Below are 18949 nucleotides of genomic sequence, written 5' to 3'. Positions count from 1 at the left end.
ATCTAGGGGTAAATTTTGAAGCTGATAGGCCTTTAATATAAACTATAATTCTTTGTTAAGTACTTAACTTTCCCCCCGACTCCCATATGAGTTAGAGAACTGATAAAACAAAATAATTATTTTCGGGCGCAACAGCGCTACTTATCTGACGTACTGTACAGTGTTCAGACCTACCTGCGAGTCTGTTTCGACTTTCCATTTTGCCTTTCAAGAAGATTTTGGTTGGATCTAAATGTCAATCTATTTACAACACACCTTTCACAGACATTGCTCTTCCGTCATGATCAAATCAAACGAAAAATGCCGTAATATATGCGTGAAACAACCTGTACATCGAGTATGCATGTGCGGGTTTCTTTGCATAATTCATCTTTCATGGTGTCTGATGTGGCATAAATTATCATAAATATTCCTTTTCCCGGTTGTTATACTGCCTCTAGGTTATGGCAGACGATCGACGATGCATGCAGACGACAAACATGTATTGCGCCCTCTTTGATTCGTACTTCAATTGCATATTTGGCTGGTACTCCGTAAGATTTCTGTTCACCGTTGTCATGTGTGTAATATATGACAGAGCACCATCAAATTCAGTGACGCCATTTCTTTTTACGAGAAGACAAGTTTCCGAGTCCCGTCACATCTAAATCAGCGCAGAATTCCCCACTTTGGAACTGATTTCTTGCTCATGTGTAACACCTTACGTGAGAGGGGGTTATCAGGTTCCACAGGGTATGAATTTAAGTCGAAATTGGCCTTTAACTAGCCATGTCTTGGCGTTATCTTTTTTGTCACGATTTTGGTCACTTTGTTTTGCAAGCACTTTTCAACATGTTCAATGTGATTGGATTTTCTGAGGTTGTAAAGGTGAACGGATAGAAAGAGGAAGTCGTCCTTACGAAAGATTTATACTTGAAATGGGTTGCCTAATGTTCATCCTTTGTATGATATTATGCCATCAGTGACAAAACATGCTCCCAAACTTCTCTCGAATTAATTCATTTAATGATCAACGAGCATTTTTTAAGCTTAGTTTTACCTAGCCCCACTACTGGTACTACTGCTGGCACTAGTGTGGCAGGGATCACTCCCGATTTATCCTTAGCCACACATCCGTCTACGCAATTTCGTGTCGGCGTATTGAACATTCCGGCACATCCACTTATCATCGTGGGCGCAATTTCTTTTGCACACGAACATGATTCTTGACCTTTCCACTTTCTAAAAACCATTTATTGAATGATTTCACTCACGTTATTCAGGTATTTTCCAGTCTTTTTGCCTTTATCCATTCAATCTAACGGGCTTGCTCTCTCAGTCGCCATCATTTTTTACGTCACATGACCCTTCATCGTCTCGACGGCTGTTCCATGTCAAGATAGCTAAACTGCTGCCAAAGTTTTGGAAGAGCCCATTGGTACATGTAGTATCTTATCGCTCAGTCCGTGTATTACATATGTCTTGACATGGAACATCCATTCACCCAGTTTTGCCAGATGATAGCTGAAAATAATTGAATAAAATGCAGCAGGAAGAGCCTTGTTGCTTTCCTACAGTTGTGACGGACTGAGAGTTAGCTGCAGCAGGGGTACTGAATCACTGGAGGGATAATCATTGGCATTTGTGCACTGGTTAAACTGGTAATCTTGGACCATCTGTTGATACATAGGAGACCCACTTTATTGTGCAGGAGTGCTCAAGTAAACCTAGGCCCAGAAAAGTTGTGCCAAAATGGGATCCATGTCAAGGCGCAATGATGCGTAAGAAAATGGTGTTTGTTATGACCTTGTGTTTGATGACACTTCTCACTACTATTGTATTTCTTATGAATCAGTTTGGTCTGTTTTATCTTACAGGGAAGAAGCTGAAAAACACTTGACGAGCCTGTATAACCATGGCAGACTTCTTTGATAGCGAAGCAGAGGTGTCCGAGGAGGAAGATACCAAGCTGAGCAGCGACGAGGAAGATGAGGAGGAGGGTGATGGTGAGCAGATTACTTCCCAATTACAGCATCAGTACCAACTATAGTTTGAATATTAGTTACAGTAATGCTGCACTGGAAGCCACATTAATCGGTCCCCAGTTAGGACCAATGCTGTACTTGGGACATAACAAACGACAGACAAAGAGCTCCAACCGGGAAGTTTTAAATTAGAGCCTAATTTTTTCAGTTAAACTCAATTTTATGAGCCACTTTCTGTAATGCTAAATACAACTTTTTTTTCTCACCAGTTGCTCTAGAGGATAGCCAAAATTTGTAATTTGTCTGTTGGGTTTGAATAATAAATTTCTCAAGCATTTTTGTTCGAAACATTCCCTGATCCTACAGAATCTGACGTGGTGAGGGTAACTTACAAGTTGTGTCAGTCTGAATCATAATCCTGAAGCAGCTGAGTTTCATGCACACATGATACAATTCAGATGGCCCAGTTTGAGTGCAGCCATGCAGTAAATGTAGTAAATAGTAAATTAGAGTTGTGCCAAATTTGCCCTGTTTTTGGTGGAAACAGAAGGCGAGAATGAGAATCTGGACGACCTCATCAATGATGAAGACGAAGAGGAGGACCAAGGTGGGTCGGACTCGGATGGAGACATCGGCAAGCGGAAGAAACGCAAACGCAGAGGTGAGAATCCCAACAAAGCAACACCGTAATGTCTTTTCTGTGGCCTGTTTCATTGCCGAATTGTTTACCACTTTTGAAAAATGTGGTTGGCATCTCAAACATCACAAATTTAGATATCTGAATTCAGGGTCCCGAAGTTGAACCTGGTGGATTTAAATAACGTTCATTGATTTGTCGCTTCCTGTAGAAATTGATGACAGACTGGAAGATGATGATTATGAGCTGATTGAAGAGAACACAGGGGTCAAGGTTGAGAGGGTAAATACTGTGATTTTTTAACTCTGAACACCCGTTATATATAATCTGAACACCACATAATATGTAGTTTGACCCGGGAAACACTTCTACTTGTGATGGGCACAGTAGGGGGGTTAGGGTTAATCTTGGCCCTCCACAATATTCTCCACAATATTCTGGCTGGGAGCTTTGCTAAATGTGACAGCATGCTCAGCATAACAGTATCTAACAGGTCAACTCTCCCAAGACCGAATAGTGTCGGTGTCCCAGCGTAGCAGCCAGCACAGGATCTTGCAGTAATATTGATCCACAAGACTGCCCCCATTCTCTCAGAATCTGTAGTCCAGCGAATAGAGTGAATGTAGAGTGAATTTATTCAACCTTCCTTTGGTTTTACAGCACAAATATGCATGAGTGCCCACAGTCACTCTCTTGCATGAGTTTTCTATATGGAACACAAACATGCATAGGTTCAGTGTGTACACAGTAGGTTGCCAGCACAAAATGACCCAGGGTCTTTTGTGCAGTCCTCTTCACTGCATTTGGTTTACTGCACAAATATGCACATGAAACAGTGAAGCACAGTTGTTGGACAGCACAAAAGTGCAATCTGATATTCCTGTGAGGGACAGTTGGTGCAGTGCACAGCTGTGCTTCTTTGAGGTGTTTACCAAGTGACCCAAAGGGTGACTTCAGCAGAGGAGGGTTAAAAGCTGTGGTTGACCTTTTTTGTCTCTTTACAGAAAAAGTTTCGTCGAGTTAGGCAGATCTCGGACGAGGAGGACAGCGAAGATGAAGAAGGGAATTCTGGGCCTCAGACGGAGACCACTCAACGCGACGCCATCGCCAAGGAGATCTTCCAAGACGACATTGAAGAGGGAGAGGATGAAGAACCAGTGAGTCTCAACTCTTTCCCTTTTGGTACAAATGTTGAGTTTTGTTCTTCAGACGTGTCTTCAGTCCTCGCTTGAGTTGTCGCCTTCGAGATATTGCAGTTGCCCTTTGAATATCTAAAGGGAGATGTCTGGCCTTTTAGGTTTTTGGAGGCTAGAAGAGATGGTAAAGTAGTTCCACTCCCTGGTTTTTGTTTTTGTGTTCCGCATTCAAGAACCCAGAGCAAGCTGAAAAGTAATCATTCAATAGTTTCCATCTAGCACACATCACCGTTAGTTATCTTTTCACAAATTTCAACGGCTGGTATCAGCATTATCAGTCGGAGGAGTTTTCAATTCAGTTTTTTTCTGACATGTTATGTTTTTGTGTACGTGTGGTGTACAGCCGGAAGAGGGAGAGATCCGCGAAATATCTGCTGAAGACAACCAGTACGCTGAGATCGAGTCTGATGAAGAAGAGTCAGGTAAACATCTGACGCTTATCCGTTGGCTTTCTGGAGAAAAATTGGAGCTTACTATTTGGACCAGGCCTTGAATTCAGTGCCTATTATATGTTAGGACAGGGCCTCTGAAATATGCTTCTGTCATGCAGTGTTGACTACCTGTGAGTATAAACCTCACTAAAATAGGGGAAGTCCAGTGGCTTTTAGAGGACCAACTTCAGTAAATGTTTTGGAAGGAGCCAGAGCTATTTTGGAGTCGCTGCTCAAAAAAAAATCTTGCTTTGTGGAGATCACTAGGAGCGAAATCATTTTAACCAATATAAGTTTATGTCAGTGATTACATTGACATCAAATGTACTTGGTGGTAGCTGTCATGCTGAGAGATATTAAAGTCAATGACAGTTGTAGGTTGGAAGATATTAAATGTGTCTGTTTATTTTTATTAAAAGATACACATGCCAAGTTTGGCTTTTCAGAATACTTGTTCCCAGCTTATGTCCAGCAACTGTCTGCCCATTGTAGATATACATGCACCGCCAATTTTTGTTAACATTTCGCTCTCTTAGATCCAGACGATTTCATCGTGGACGACGAAGGCCAACCCATTGCCAGAAGGAAGAAGAAAGGTCACAAAAGTCACAGATACACCGACTCGTAAGTCATCCTACCTCCCTCCATCCAGTCTGTAAATATTCCAAGCAATGCAGGAACAGTCATCCTGAAAACCTTTCACTGAAATGCACAAATTTGGAAATTTAACTTTCCGTGATATTTGTATTTCTAAGCATGCCCCTTTTTCACAGTCCAAGTGACATAGGGACATTAACACACAAGCAGAAAATACAAGGAATGAAAGAAAAAACCAAAGAGAACACGTTTGGTATGCACATAAAGGGCAAGGCTGAGAAAACCAAGGTACGGTAGATGTGAAAAAGGGGGCAAGGCATTGGGGAAAAGATCAAGGATGGAAACGACAAGGAGGACGGTAAACAGAAACAAGAAACTCACATTTCAATGAGTTCCTGACCCCACCCCTCCCTCCGTCAGTTAGGGAGGTAGCTTGATTTCAGTTATTATAGGCAATGTGTCCAGTGTTGGCAGAGTTGATCCCATCTTGGGTTTGTGTTTTTTCCAGTGCCTTACAAGAAGCCCAGGACATCTTTGGTCTGGATTTTGACTTTGAGGAGTTTGATCAGTACCGGGAGGATTACGAAGAAGCACTGGAGGAAGACTCGGAGGTAAGTGTCACCGTCAATAAATGGGCTTCCCCAATATTTATTTATGTCAGAAAATATGTTTTGCATTGCAACAACCAAAGCCATGCAGGAAAATACTCAAAGCGGATATAACTTAATGCGTCATTAATTTGATTTTAGCTCCTCGTCGTAGTCAAGTCCATCACAAGTCCCTGCAAGTCCAGTGCAGGTCAACCCATCCCAAAGTCACAAGTTGTTCCAATGAACCCTGACCTTCCTTTGTCCCTGTTCATCCTTTTACTTATGACTGACTTTTAAGAAGGACCTGCAAGGGACGCAACGGCAATACTGTCATTGCTCTTGCCACTAAGTGCGACGGTGTTCGAGGTCCAGAAAGCTTAACCCATACCTTGAACCTGCCATACCCTGCTTGATTTGTGCTGGTCTTTGCTCTGTCTCTGTAGTATGAAGATGAAGAAGAAGAGTTGGGCGAGGAGGTACCGAGGAGAGTCCGGAAAGCTGGCAAGAAACGAGCCTCTAAGAAGAGCATCTATGATGTGAGTCATTGCTGGGTTTGGATTTGAAATAAGGCAAGACATCCATATTATGCTTTAAGGGCGCGCCGCGATCCGCCGCAGCGCTTTGCAGCGCTTCTTTTGCCCGTCTAATCTCCCCAGTAGATGGGGCGCCGCGTGGCGCAAAATTCTAGGCTGGAGCTCATTATCAACTGCCTATTGTACCCTAGTTATTGTTATGTTAATGAAGGTGCTTCCCTCCTAAGCCATGAGGTCCGCCACGATCTGCCGCTAAGGTTAGGCGTGGAATAAAAATACTCATACTAATTCTCTGAAGTAGAGCACTTAAGCGCTGCATCCCACAAAGTAATACTTTGCTTCTTATCAACAAGAAATATACATTGTATAACGTTTGAGAGGTGTTTGTTATGGAGTAGAAACATCTTTCCAGCCTTTGAGGGTTGCCAATGGCCCCAGTATTTTCTTTTGGTATGTGGAGCCTGCCAATACTGAACTTAAAGAAAAAAACATCAGTGCTTTAATACGATGTCAGCACTCTTGGCACTAGAATTAGGGGTAGGATTTTGAGCCCTGCCAATCACATTGTATTCATTCCAGGTTGTATCCCTCCCTACCAGAGCGCATTATTGCCTTCACAAATTTATTCTACCATTTCAGTTTTGTCATTGAGATCTAGGCAAAAACATTTCTTTAATTTTAAGCACCTCTAGCAAAAAGAATATTCCTGCCTTTGCGCATTTAAAAAAAGCAATTCAACGATACTTGTGCTTCACAGATTTTAAGGGTCGGAATTAATGTTTAATTTGCTAAATGTTTAGCAACTTTTCAATTTGCCATTTAACCGTTTGACCAACCCCCCAAAAATAAAAGCCGCAGCGTGTCAGCTCTGTTTCCACCCAACAAGTGAGGTTTTAATGCATGTAAAGTTGTAGCTCAACAACAGTGCATTTGTGGTTGTCCGAGTGTATGCGGGTGTGCTGTTGTTGACAACATAGGACTTTCCAAAAAAAAAAAGATAACGGAGGGGAAGTTGTTGCAATGGTGATACGTTTCTTGGCAACAGTGGCACAACTCTGGGACAGGCTGAGGATTTACGATCCATCTTCCTACGTAGAGCAGCATCTTCAAAGATAGCCTGCGTGACCCAAATACTTAAAACGATACATTGTGTCTAATGGAAAAATAGAGCTGTCAATCACTCTGCAAAAGATTTATTTTTCTGCAGAGCTGGGGTGGATTTATTCCAGAATTTTTTATCTTCCGGATTTGCCGAGCTACTTGCAAATAATCATTTAGTCCCAAGGTATTTTTTGGTGTATTGGCATCTAAGTCAATTAAAAATCATGATATTAAGTATTAAAACAGCCAAATATTTTTGTGCGATGTTTAGACAAATTAAATCTTGGGAAGGGTACTTAACGGTTTGGACTAGACTGGCCAGCTCTAAGCCTGAGTTATCGAGAGTTCCTGAAGTGTCGACTTTCGCAGCATCTTTTGAAAATAAAACTTAGCCCAGATTGCATTAATTGAGCTTTGTGAAACCAACAGTTCGTTCCGTTTAAATGTCTTGGAAAATCTCTCTAACAGATTTAATTTGTTTCGTTGAAATGGTTAAACGTTTAAACGTCCGACCCTCACTGTTATGGAAAAGTTTTCATCCAGACATATCCAAAACAGTTAATAACGTGGATGATGAATGCAAATGGTCGGTTGTTTGCCTCATGTCATTTCCTTTTTTACCCGAAATTGCAGCTGTGCCCCTCGTATACATGTAGATGGGGGAAATCATGGGATGTTATGGTCAGTGATGGTACTTTAGTACAATAAATGGTCAAGTGCTTTGAGGAAAAAAGTAAATTTCCAAAAGTATGGAAGACCGTTTTCACTGGATTACTTCACTGGCCATTCATTATTGTTCAGACCAAGACAAAAATAAAAGTAGCAAGGGAATAAAATTCGGAGAGTATTCCAAAGTCTCTGAGGAGCTTCAATCCAACCAAAGATTGACAGCTGACCGACTGTCATGTATTACAGTAGACTTGGTTGCGTCTTCTGATTGAAAGCCTGCCTTGGCATTTCTTTTCCTAACACCCAACCCGCCAAATATATTAATACGTCCCTCCTTGGCATTTTCTATCCTAACCTCGATCACGTGGGGTTTTTATTACTTGTCACTAACACAACCACGCAATTATTCTATTCAGAGCACCCAACCACCAAATATATAAATTCTTTCCCTCCTCGGCATTAAAGGTTTCTATGTTTTCTTCTCCACCACGGCTTTTTTTAGTTCGGAACTCCCAACCCGCCAATAATATTAATTCTTCCTAGTTTTTATTCATTGATGCGACCCAATGTGTGCGATCGCGAACGATTGTTCCTGTTCAACCTAAACTTCTCCCAAGTCCTAGAAATACCAATTATTGCTGGATGGATTACAGTCCTCGTTGGTTGGGCTGTGGAGTAGTTCTTTTGTTCTAATTGTTGGAACAGTCACCAACTGACCAGTAAAAATAAATAATATGGATTACACAGCAGTAAATAACAAAAACAAACAGACGCGCCACACAATTTGAGTGGTGTGAAACGGCACAAACGCAGGTACATTTACAAGTCTATTATGTCTCTCTGCGCTGATTTCCTTTATTTCCAATACGTGAGTAGGCTAGTTCTAAACGGCAACCAACGAAAACAGGAACGACTTGTTTCCATAGAGCACGAAACCGTACCGCTTACGTGTATGGCCGGCTAGCCAGCCGGCAGCACAAGCTGTATGGGAGCATGGAGGTATGATGGGAGATGCCAAGGCATGGCACGGCACAGCATTACAGATTTCATTCTTAAAATATTGTGGTATTAGCCGCCCAGAGTATAAGCTCCAGGGATATTTTTCACTGTGAGAATCATGCATGTATAAAGCTGCCGCTTACACTCCGAAAGCTACGGTAGATACAGGCTAGGCCTACATTGTAATAGATTCTTAAAAGCAGGCATGTTACTGTTAGGATCAGCCGCAGGTCCAGACTACATGCCCCCCAACAACCTTTGTGACTTTTCCAAAACGATAAGTCAATAGTAAACTTTTTATTTCATTTAGCTTTGTTTTTGTGTTTTAGCTTTGTGCAGAATTTGTTTCCAATAAAAAAAGGCAAATTTAGTGGCAGCGCGCCGTGGCGGACTGTGTGTGTCATAAAATTCGTTCAGCCGTGAACCATTGTTATGCATGTTTTCTACCAGCGCTGCACGGCGCCGCACGTCAGCGGGCTGCGGGAGGCTGCTGTGTATGCATGTGCGGCGCAGGCCGGCGGACCGCAGTGCACCTATAAAAATAATATGGAAGTCGCGCCTAAGCGCTCAATGAACTATTTACAGTTTACAGATTCGTGACCAAAGGGAGCTAGAGGAGACCTTTTGATTAAAAAGTCCTTACAATGATATGTTAAATTCCAGTTTGCCCCAGTGTGAACCATATTCCATGTGTTTCTCAGGACATTTGAATGCCCATACCCAAGCAGTAAGCACCTTCAGATAAGCCAATTTTTATTCATGAATTCCAAAGTTGGAAGTCTGACAAGAGCCATTTCATGGTTGTGTGTGGAAAAATATACTTCATCATTTCTCTTTGATGTTACGGTTTGCATTATTTCCATTGGTTGTGTTTTTTCTCACCCCTTCCACAGGTGTTTGAGCCCAGTGACCTAGAGAGGGGTCACTTCACAGACATTGATAATGAGATACGAGCAGCTGACATACCAGAGAGGCTTCAGGTAATTGTACCTGAATACTGAATTTTTGGCTGATGTTTTCCCTTTTTTTTTTGGTCACAATTCTTCTAAGTCCAGCTTTTTCAGAACCTTATAATACCTCATTAGGTTTAATCATAGATGTTGTCGTTTAAAACAGTAATACGTTTGAATTGTTCCACAGCTTCGCAGGGTACCAATCACCAAAGCAGATGATGCTGAACTCGACGAGGAAGCTGATTGGATCTACAGACAGGCCTTCCTGACTCCACCAGTCTCCAACCAGGTAGGGGTCCCCTCCCCACCACCAACCCCACCTCCACCCCCTTTGGCCTCTCAATTACCTTCTGTACATTTCATTAATCCACCATTCAACTGGGATGACTCAACTTGAGTTCTTGTATTTCCAGTAAGAAACTCTGTGCGTCTTGGTGGTTGTTTCATTAGGCTATATGTGAACTTCTAATATCAATGTTAACAACATGCCGCAGGTTAATTGTACTGATGTACAAGGCTATTTAAGATAAGAAAGTCTCACTCTGTCATTGCCAAAACATTAGAGTCATATCGTTGCTATTTTGACCTGAGGCATTTGTGTGTGTTGTGTCTTCGCAGGAGTTTTCTGAGGACAGTGGCTATGGCTCTGGCTATGAGAGGAAACCACCTCGCACCAAGAACCGAATTAGAGAGGCCCTCCACTTCATGCGCAATCAGCACTTTGAGGTAACGAAGAAAGACAAAATCACCCAAATTTTCCGTTAGCGAATAACTAAATTTTTCAATACCAATTGCACGTGTCAGAGGGGTTGTCTGCTTCGCAAACATCTATGGCCGTCACTTTGATTACAGTCCAAAATCTTTATCTGGGATTTTGAATGTCGGTCCTTAAGTTTGCTTATAGCAAAGCAGTTTTGGAGCACTCACCATAATTTTTAAAGAGTTTGAGAAAGAGTCAGACTTCCAAGTGTGTTCAAGGGACTCCTTTACATAGTGTTTATTGAACAGATTATGAAATATCACACATCAAATCTACAAGCAAAGCAAAAATCAGTAGCTAACCCCTCAAGTATTGTAGTTAGCATGATTCTGTGGCTTCTAACGCATTCTGCAAGAGTTTTCTGCGCTCAACAGTTACGTCTGGTTGGAATTTCTGAATTTCCCTAGGACTGGCCTCACTTTGTCCCAGGCTTAGAATGGGTCATTTGACCAACGCCCCTCATTTTTCAAAGTTACCAAACAACACAGTGATGCACCGTTCATCACAAAACTCTTTCTACTTCTTCTCATACAGGTGCCTTTCATAGCCTTCTATCGGAAGGAGTACGTGGAACCAGAGCTGAACTTCAACGACCTTTACAGAGTGTATCACTGGGATGAGAAGGTGAGACCCCCCCCAAAAAAAGATTCTGGTTGAGTCTCTCAAAGCCTAACCTGCCCTAATCATCCCAAAAAGTTAACTCGGGAAGGGACAATTTACGTCATATTTAGCAACAGTCACAAGACAGGCTGGAGTTCAGGTGTCATAGCTTAGGGGCAATTCGATCTATGAAGCCAAAAGTAAAAAAATTACAGTGTTTAGGAACAGTATAGAGTAACCTTTAATATTAACAAATAGTTGTATTTAAGCTTTTATAATTTCAGACTTGGCTACATACGCAGGTCTTCTGTGTCTGTTTTCATGGTGCAGAAATATTTCAGTTTTTAAGCCTTTGTAATTAAGCATAGTTTCTCGGGCCTTGTCACACATTCATCATATAAAAAAGTCACAGCATATTTTTGTTTTTGAAACATAGTGGTGTCAGCTGAAGAATCGCAAGTCCAACCTGAAGAAGCTGTTTGAGAAGATGCAGGCCTACCAGTTTGACCAGATGAGCAAGGAGGAGCTGTTGCCAGACTCTGTCCGACCCCTGACAGAGACCGACCTGGACAGGTAGGCAAGAAGTCACAGAAGTGTGGTACGCATGGAATCTGATTGGTGTGCCTCAACGTCACGGTGCCTGCCAGCACCAGGCAACATGCTAACCTCTCAGCAGACAAGACCTTATTTGCACAGTTCCTCACAGTGTTTTAGGCGAGACCATCGCAAGACCAGAGACAAGACTATTCACAAGACCAGTTATGAGACCACTCGCGAGTTACAGAGCGAGCAGTGATAAAGGAATGCTTTTGTTACAGTTCATGTTAAGAGCCTGTGACTTGAATTCAGACTGGAAGTCCTATAATGGTCTCGTGGGGTCTTCTGATGGTCTTAAGAGATCTTGACTACAACACCGGTTCCATATTGCATCATCAGATTGCTTTAATTAGCCAATAGCTGTAGTCTACTGGGGCCAGTTCAATTGTGCGTTCAGAATTTGTCGAGTAAAACGTTTAGTAGAAGGGGGTTACCAGCCAAATGCCAAAGAGTGTGACTAATCCTCAGCTGCTTTTTGCGCAAATTGTATATTTGCTAAGCAGTGGTTTCCACTTGGCAATTGTAAGAAATTAAGCCCTGATCTGGGGCACTTGTAAAGTGCTTTAGTCTGCAGGTGTAGAGCATTGCCATCAATATCCTGTGGCTTATTCTGCCCAAAACAGTGTGTTGAAGTCCAGACGCGCGAGACGCTTGGGCACCATTTGCTCGTCCCCCTCCAAGGGGTAAAAATGAATACCTGTAAGGAAAGATGGTCCTCTGTGTTTGCACTTGTTTGTCCAAAACGGCAACATCAAGTTTAATCTCCTAAGGGGGCCGAGATGATCCTCAGAATGTTGTATAAACTCGATGAGCAGGGATTGTGATGACGTAACATCTTCAACACAAATATGTGACCCCTCACCACAACATGAGCTGAAAGTCAGAATTTCCTAAAATTGAGATATTGGTATATTTCAATTCGGCAAAAGAGAGCTTTCCCAGTGGTGTGTATTTGGAATCCTTTAAGAGTGTAAGTATGAGATAACAATGTGACATTATTAGGGCGACTTGGCTTCTTTGTTCCCGACATTGTTTCAACATTTCTGACAAGGCACGAATAATGCTATCATCAAAATTGCTGAGAAAATGACATTGTTAAATATATGATCCTGTAAAATATTTGGAAATAAACAGGAGACGGCTTACTCTTTCCAAATATTACAGTACCCCCAAATTGACCTCCACTTTGATATAAGTCTAAACCCTCAAATGTGGAATGGGACTTAATGCTCATTTTGTTGTGACGGGTCAGATATTGGTGAACAGGTCCATCTATATATGTTGTCCTGAAGTCATGATTGCCCCTTGGTCATTCGTTACACTTGATTTTATTGTCCTAGACTCAACGATGTGGACTCCATGGATAAGCTGAAGGACGTCTACATGCACTTCCTGCTCTACTACGGCCGCGACATTCCCAAGATGCACAACGCCCTCAACCGGCCCAAGAAGAACGTCCGCACCAAGCTGGTCCGCCGGCCCGCCAAGAAGACGGTCAAGGTCATGGTCAGGCAACCCAAGCAGAAGAAGAAGCTGAACGAGGACGACAGCGATAGTGAGAATGACAAAGACTGGACAGAAGAGGATGCCAAAAGGGTAAGCTCAATCCCAGACGCATGTCTGTGTCGCCATGGCTCAACAAGAGCATTTGAGACTGTTTAACGATACCTGTATAGAGTACCGAAGTGAATACATCACGCGCACAATTATGGGTGTTAAAGGCATTACAGTAAGAACCAGCGCGTGAACCAACACAAGCGCGTACTCCATTCGTTTGCCCTGCACTTTTTGGTTCACGGTGACATCACACTTTGGTACTCTATGAAATATGCCCTGTGCTCACTAACTGAACACACATTATATGTTGGTAGTGGTTATCCTTTGTATGTGAAAATATGGTATTTAATTGCTTAATACCCTGTCTTACATGTGCATGAACACTGCAGTGTCTTGTATTGCCGTGGGTTTATCCAATGATCCAACAGTATTTTATAATTATCCTGTCTTTTTTGTATGAAACTTGTGTTTATTAGGATGTGAGTTTATTTCGTGAACCTATAGTATCTCTCAATTGTATTTGGAGTTACCTAATTATTTTGCTTTCCAAGATATGCCATGGACTCCTCAAGTTGAGTTAAGTTGAGTTCCCCTGCAATCCAATCTATCTGGTGCACTTTGCAACGCACTCAAAGGCATATGTACTGATGACATCACATTTTGGTGTACATACATGCTTCTTTAAAGAGGTTTGCATCTGTCATCTCTTGCTCCAACAAGAAAAGGCACGTGAACAAAGTGTGAAGTCATCAGTGCAGACACCCATCAAGCAGTCTTTTTGCCAAGCAGCCTTATGAATTTGAGCTTACAGGATTCTTGAGCTGAATTCAGTATGAATGCTTTTGCTCCAGGAGGAAGACTCGGATTCTGAGGAGGAGGTTGAGATGGAAGAGGAAGTGGAGACGGAGGAAGAGGTTGAGGTTGAGGTGGACGAGGACGGCAATGAAGAGACTGAGGATGGGACAAGCCACCAGATCAAGCAGGCTACCCGTAAATCCATGTATGCCATCTGCCAAGAGGCTGGCCTGGGTAAGTACCCAGTTGAATGGTTATCCACAGAACAAGCCACTCAGCTCCATTTGTGTGCCCTTTGGAGATACACAGCTGATATGACTAAGGGTGGTCGGAAAGAGGTTTCCAGAGCTATGGCTATGGCTATGTCTACTGTCATTGCATCCCCACAAATTTCCAATGGAGCGAAGATGTAGACCTAGCTCAAGATGACAGAGTCAGATGCAGCCTAGGTTTGGAAATGTGATGAACCCTAACAATACTCATTCTTCCAGTGTAATGCAATTTTTCACATACCCCAGGGAGTCAGGGGTGTTTCATAAAGAAAGGACATTTGGATAATGCCTATGTGAAAATGCCAGTACACGCCCCTTGAATTTTTTTGAGAGAGCCTATTTTTATTCAGTCATTTGAAATTGGGCGCTTGTTAATTGACTTGGGAAAAAATGATCTGAAACAAAACGGTAAATTCTTCAGTGGTGTCTAGGGAGGAGAGAGCCTCATACACACAGAAGAGCTTTATTTGTTTGCTTTGCTCAGATGCCCTGGCCAAGAAGTTTGGTTTGACACCGGAGCAGTTTGGTGAGAACCTTCGGGATAACTACCAGCGCTATGACCCAGAGCAGCACCCGGTGGAGCCCTCTGAGACGTCCAGGGAATTCACCGGCAGGTAGGCAGTCAGCCATTCCAAGCAAGCCTATGCATCTGTTGCAACAGTTTTCTTCTCACCTTCATTGATACTTTGCAGTGAACGCAAGGTTCCTTCAAAAGCACCCGTTGTTCTATCCCAGCTCACAGGCTTAAAGCAAGGATTTATTCATAAGGGTGTCCAGATGTATTACGAACACCTTGTATTAAGCTTTGGATGCTCAAGCTTTTTATTTAATTCTTTGTTTTCTATACATGCAAATGAATTGACAACAAAATTTCGGTAGCTTGCAAAACCCAGGTCTTCAAAAACTCATGTAGAGAAGACACTAATAAAAAGGTTTTACTAGAGGCACAGACCAAACCCCAATTATTTATAGACCTTGGTCCAGAAAAAACAATCCCACTCCACATGTTGGTCTAAGCCTGATTCCAACACAGGTCTCTGAGGTAGATGGCTGTGAAAGGATGCAACTTATTATATCAGTAGTATTCCATGTTTTATTATCGGAAATGAAAAAACTACAATTTTTTGCAGCCTTGAATATCCTCCCTTTCCCCCTTGACTCACCAGTTCCCCCCAGACACACCCGTTCCCCCAGACACACCCGTTCCCCCCAGACTCACCAGTTCCCCCCAGACGCACCAGTTCCCCCCAGACGCACCAGTTCCCCCCAGACACACCAGTTCCCCCCAGACGCACCAGTTCCCCCCAGACACACCAGTTCCCCACAGACGCACCAGTTCCCCCCAGACGCACCAGTTCCCCCCCAGACGCACCAGTTCCCCCCCAGACGCACCAGTTCCCCCCCAGACTCACCAGATAAAAGACTCATCAGTCCCCCAAGACTAACCAGATAAAAGGTACCAATTCCCCCAGACTCGCCAGTTAAAAGACTCACCAGTTCCCCCAGACTCGCCAGTTAAAAGACTCACCAGTTCCCCCAGACTCGCCAGTTAAAAGACTCACCAGTTCCCCCAGACTCGCCAGTTAAAAGACTCACCAGTTCCCCCAGACTCACCAGATAAAAGACTCACCAGTTTTCCCATACTCACCAGATAAAAGACTCACCAGTTCCCCTAGACTCATTAGATAAAAGGTACCAATTCCCCCAGACTCACCAGATAAAAGACTTACCAGTTCCCCCAGACTTACCAGTTCCCCCCCTCCCAATTCACCACTTCCAAGCTTTAGAAAGTACAGTAGCTCAGCTCACATTGTCTCTCAAGCGTGGCAGCGTCAGCTCCCTTGTCTAAACAGTGAAACAAAAGCTAGTGTCTCTCTTCTTCCCGTTTTCCCATTTTGCAGCAAGTTCCAGTCAGAGGAAGCCGTGATGAAGGCTGCACGTTACATGGTGGCGTTGCAGCTGGCCCACGATCCCCTGGTGCGCCAGTGCGTCCGGCAGACGTACTACGAGCGAGCCAAGATCAGCGTCCGCCCGACTAAGAAGGGCGTCAAGGTAGATGCTCATACGGCTGCTTCTGGAATTGATCCACGGCTTCATGTCAAAGTTGACACCCATAAACCATCACTACCTCTCAGAAAGCAGATATCAGTTCCTTCCCTAATCATGAGAAAAAAGGTGTATTTAAAGTTAATTTGAATCACCAAACTGATCTCTTCTTACAAGAAGCACATCCCAAGGAAAGACCAAAGCTAGCAGAAATATCTACGTCTTCAATTCTAAATTCATATTCAGTCCAGTATGATTGTGACTTTCCTCGTAATGTTTTGGTTATTTTTTCCTCAAAGGAAATTGACGAGTTTCACCCTTGCTACGGCTGTAAATACCTGAAGAACAAACCGGTCAAGGATCTCTTTGGGGACAAGTACCTGAAGCTCCTGCAAGCGGAGGAAGAGAAGCTGATCAAGATGACCATGGACATCGACCTGGACAAGAGTAGCAGGTAACCGCAGCACCTTATGGTGACTGGTGACGTCCCTACTCCCTCCCCTTAATTAATGGAGTTGCCAAGCACCAAAATATTGCTAAAAGCTGTGATTATTTTAATAAGGTTGCAGTTTTTGAAGAAATCCAAGTGTGTCTAGAGCAGTGGATAAGGCTGTTGTTTTTTAGATGCCTTGGTATGAAATTTGAACTTGGTTGCATTTTATTCTTTTTTATGCTCTTTTTATTCTCCTTTCCCACCAAAAACTTACATTTTCTTAACTTACAGTTAATTAAGTCCATATCCCTTTTTACTGCGCGGCCTCAGAGGAATTGTTAGAAAGGAAGTGAAGTCAAAGAATTGTCCTAATTGAAGCCTGTGCTATATGGTCATTCTTAGTTCTATGAACAGGGATTAAAAAAGGTTTGTAGCTACTTCTGTTCCCCTGGAATATTTGACCAATGGAATAAGAGAACCAGCTCATCAATATGTATGAGGTGTAATGAGGTAGCGTTGTCTTTTGGCAGTGACAGCAGCTATCAAAGCCAGTCCTACTTTGATGAGATCAAGCAGCTGTACTATCGGGACGAGTTCAGCCACACCGTGCAGGAGTGGAACAAGGAGCGCAGCAGCGCCATCGAGACGGCCCTCTACAAGATCCTCTACCCAGAGATGGCCAAGGAGCTCAAGAGCAGGCTGGTGCAGGAGGCTAAGGATGGCATCATTAAGGTCAGTTCAGAGGTCACCACGGATTGCACTTTGGCCGTGACTTGGTGTGAGGTCAAATGGAAATCAAGTGGAACTTGTCGTTTTGGCTTTCGACAAGATAAAGTAGTCTCTCTCTGTGTCAAGTGCCATATTTGTGTGACTGATCATCTTTTATTCTGTGATGTCCACAGATGTGTTGCCGGAAGATGTTTGACTGGCTGAAGGTAATGCCGTTCCAAGCTGACCAGCAGTTAGAGGAAGACGAGGACGATTACCTGGATGGTCAAGGTCACGTTGGACTGCGCGTCATGGGACTGGCATTCACCAGTGAAATGTAAGTTCCCCCAGTCTGCCTACTGAGAAACAGCCTGGGCCACATATCATGGCTGTTATAGCGCTTATTGCCACGTTATGGTGCTCAGTTTACCGGCACAAAAAGTTCATGCTTCATCTGTAAGCATATGTAGAGAATTTCTTCAGAAATTCTTCACTTGCATCAAGCAGTGCAGTGAATTTGGGTGCTGGTGTCGTGTCTCCTAAAGAGCAGAAAATCTGAACTTATGTTTACAGAAGCAAAGAGGGCCTCAGCAGAAACTTCTTGTAACTTGGTATGGCGAGCGTGCATTGGTGGAGAAGGATTTCCATTGTTACTGTGTCGCTATTAAGCTATGTACAGTACCCCAGTTTTATAGCTTTGGCAGGAAATAAGACATGACTGTACAAGCCATTGGTTAGTGGTTTGTGGCTACTTTACGTACTCAGTAATTTCTCTCTGCTGTTTCATCGCCAGGGACAACGCAGCATTCTGTGTCATGATCGACGGGGACGGGGAAGTCTCTGACTTCCTTCGGCTGCCCCACTTCCTGCGTCGGGCCGACAGCTACTTCCAGCGGGACCGGGACCTCAAGCTGGCCGACCTGGAGGCCCTGAAGGAGTTCCTGTCCAGCAAGAAGCCCCACGTAGTGGCCGTGGCCTCCGAGTCCAGGTAGGTGTGGAGAAGGGCCCTTGTGCATGCACTGCCGAGGGCGCTGCTGTATGGAACTTTCCATGTGTATATAGGTACACGTTCTCTGGTTGAGGTGTGTGGGTGTCCACAATCACAACTAATTTCTTGGGGTTTGCCAGACTTGGGTCTTGTCTCAGTGTTAGTCTCCAGGTTTTTTTTTAGGCTGCAGCTTGAAATTACACCAAACTCTGAAGTTGCTTCAGCCACAACCATGGACTCGTGTGTCATTTGAAGTCGCAGCCAAGTAACTCAGTCATGGTCTTAGCACCAAACACCTAGCAGAAAACAATGCTGCACTGTTTCATGATGTAAATGAGCTCATTGATGCACATACATGGGGGTTTCTATTGTCATGTCACTGTCTTAAGCAACTTTTTCCTCTGGGGATAAGACTGGTTGGCTGTGCTTACTGCTTAACAGTCTCCATGTAATAAGACTCTGTGAAATACACTTAGGCCGAGTTACCTGAGCAGCAGCGTTCACCTGTTTAGGCAGTGATGTG

General features: G+C 43.4%; 1 protein-coding gene across 1 annotated transcript in view; it reads left to right on the top strand.

Moving 5' to 3' along the window:
• The first annotated feature begins 573 nt into the window (after positions 1-573).
• supt6h (SPT6 homolog, histone chaperone and transcription elongation factor) overlaps positions 574-18949 on the top strand; it is a 32204-nt gene continuing 13828 nt past the window's right edge. Inside the window, exons 1-22 of the mRNA XM_022237502.2 lie at positions 574-732; positions 1857-1985; positions 2512-2625; positions 2813-2883; positions 3606-3758; positions 4141-4219; positions 4765-4852; positions 5334-5436; positions 5859-5951; positions 9611-9697; positions 9858-9959; positions 10289-10396; positions 10965-11054; positions 11467-11603; positions 12968-13223; positions 14036-14213; positions 14736-14865; positions 16153-16303; positions 16597-16751; positions 17261-17462; positions 17633-17775; positions 18232-18426. Of these exons, the coding sequence (XP_022093194.2) occupies positions 1895-1985; positions 2512-2625; positions 2813-2883; positions 3606-3758; positions 4141-4219; positions 4765-4852; positions 5334-5436; positions 5859-5951; positions 9611-9697; positions 9858-9959; positions 10289-10396; positions 10965-11054; positions 11467-11603; positions 12968-13223; positions 14036-14213; positions 14736-14865; positions 16153-16303; positions 16597-16751; positions 17261-17462; positions 17633-17775; positions 18232-18426 (2726 nt within the window). The 5' untranslated portion in view covers positions 574-732; positions 1857-1894. The remainder of the gene's footprint in view (positions 733-1856; positions 1986-2511; positions 2626-2812; positions 2884-3605; positions 3759-4140; positions 4220-4764; positions 4853-5333; positions 5437-5858; positions 5952-9610; positions 9698-9857; positions 9960-10288; positions 10397-10964; positions 11055-11466; positions 11604-12967; positions 13224-14035; positions 14214-14735; positions 14866-16152; positions 16304-16596; positions 16752-17260; positions 17463-17632; positions 17776-18231; positions 18427-18949) is intronic.

The sequence above is a fragment of the Acanthaster planci genome, linkage group LG09, assembly GCF_054643075.1.
Source record: "Acanthaster planci isolate LZ-2023a linkage group LG09, COTS_SCS, whole genome shotgun sequence".
Taxonomy (NCBI): Eukaryota; Metazoa; Echinodermata; class Asteroidea; order Valvatida; family Acanthasteridae; genus Acanthaster; species Acanthaster planci.
The sequence above is the reverse complement of the archived record's forward strand: the minus strand, read 5'-3'. Positions and strand labels throughout refer to the sequence as shown.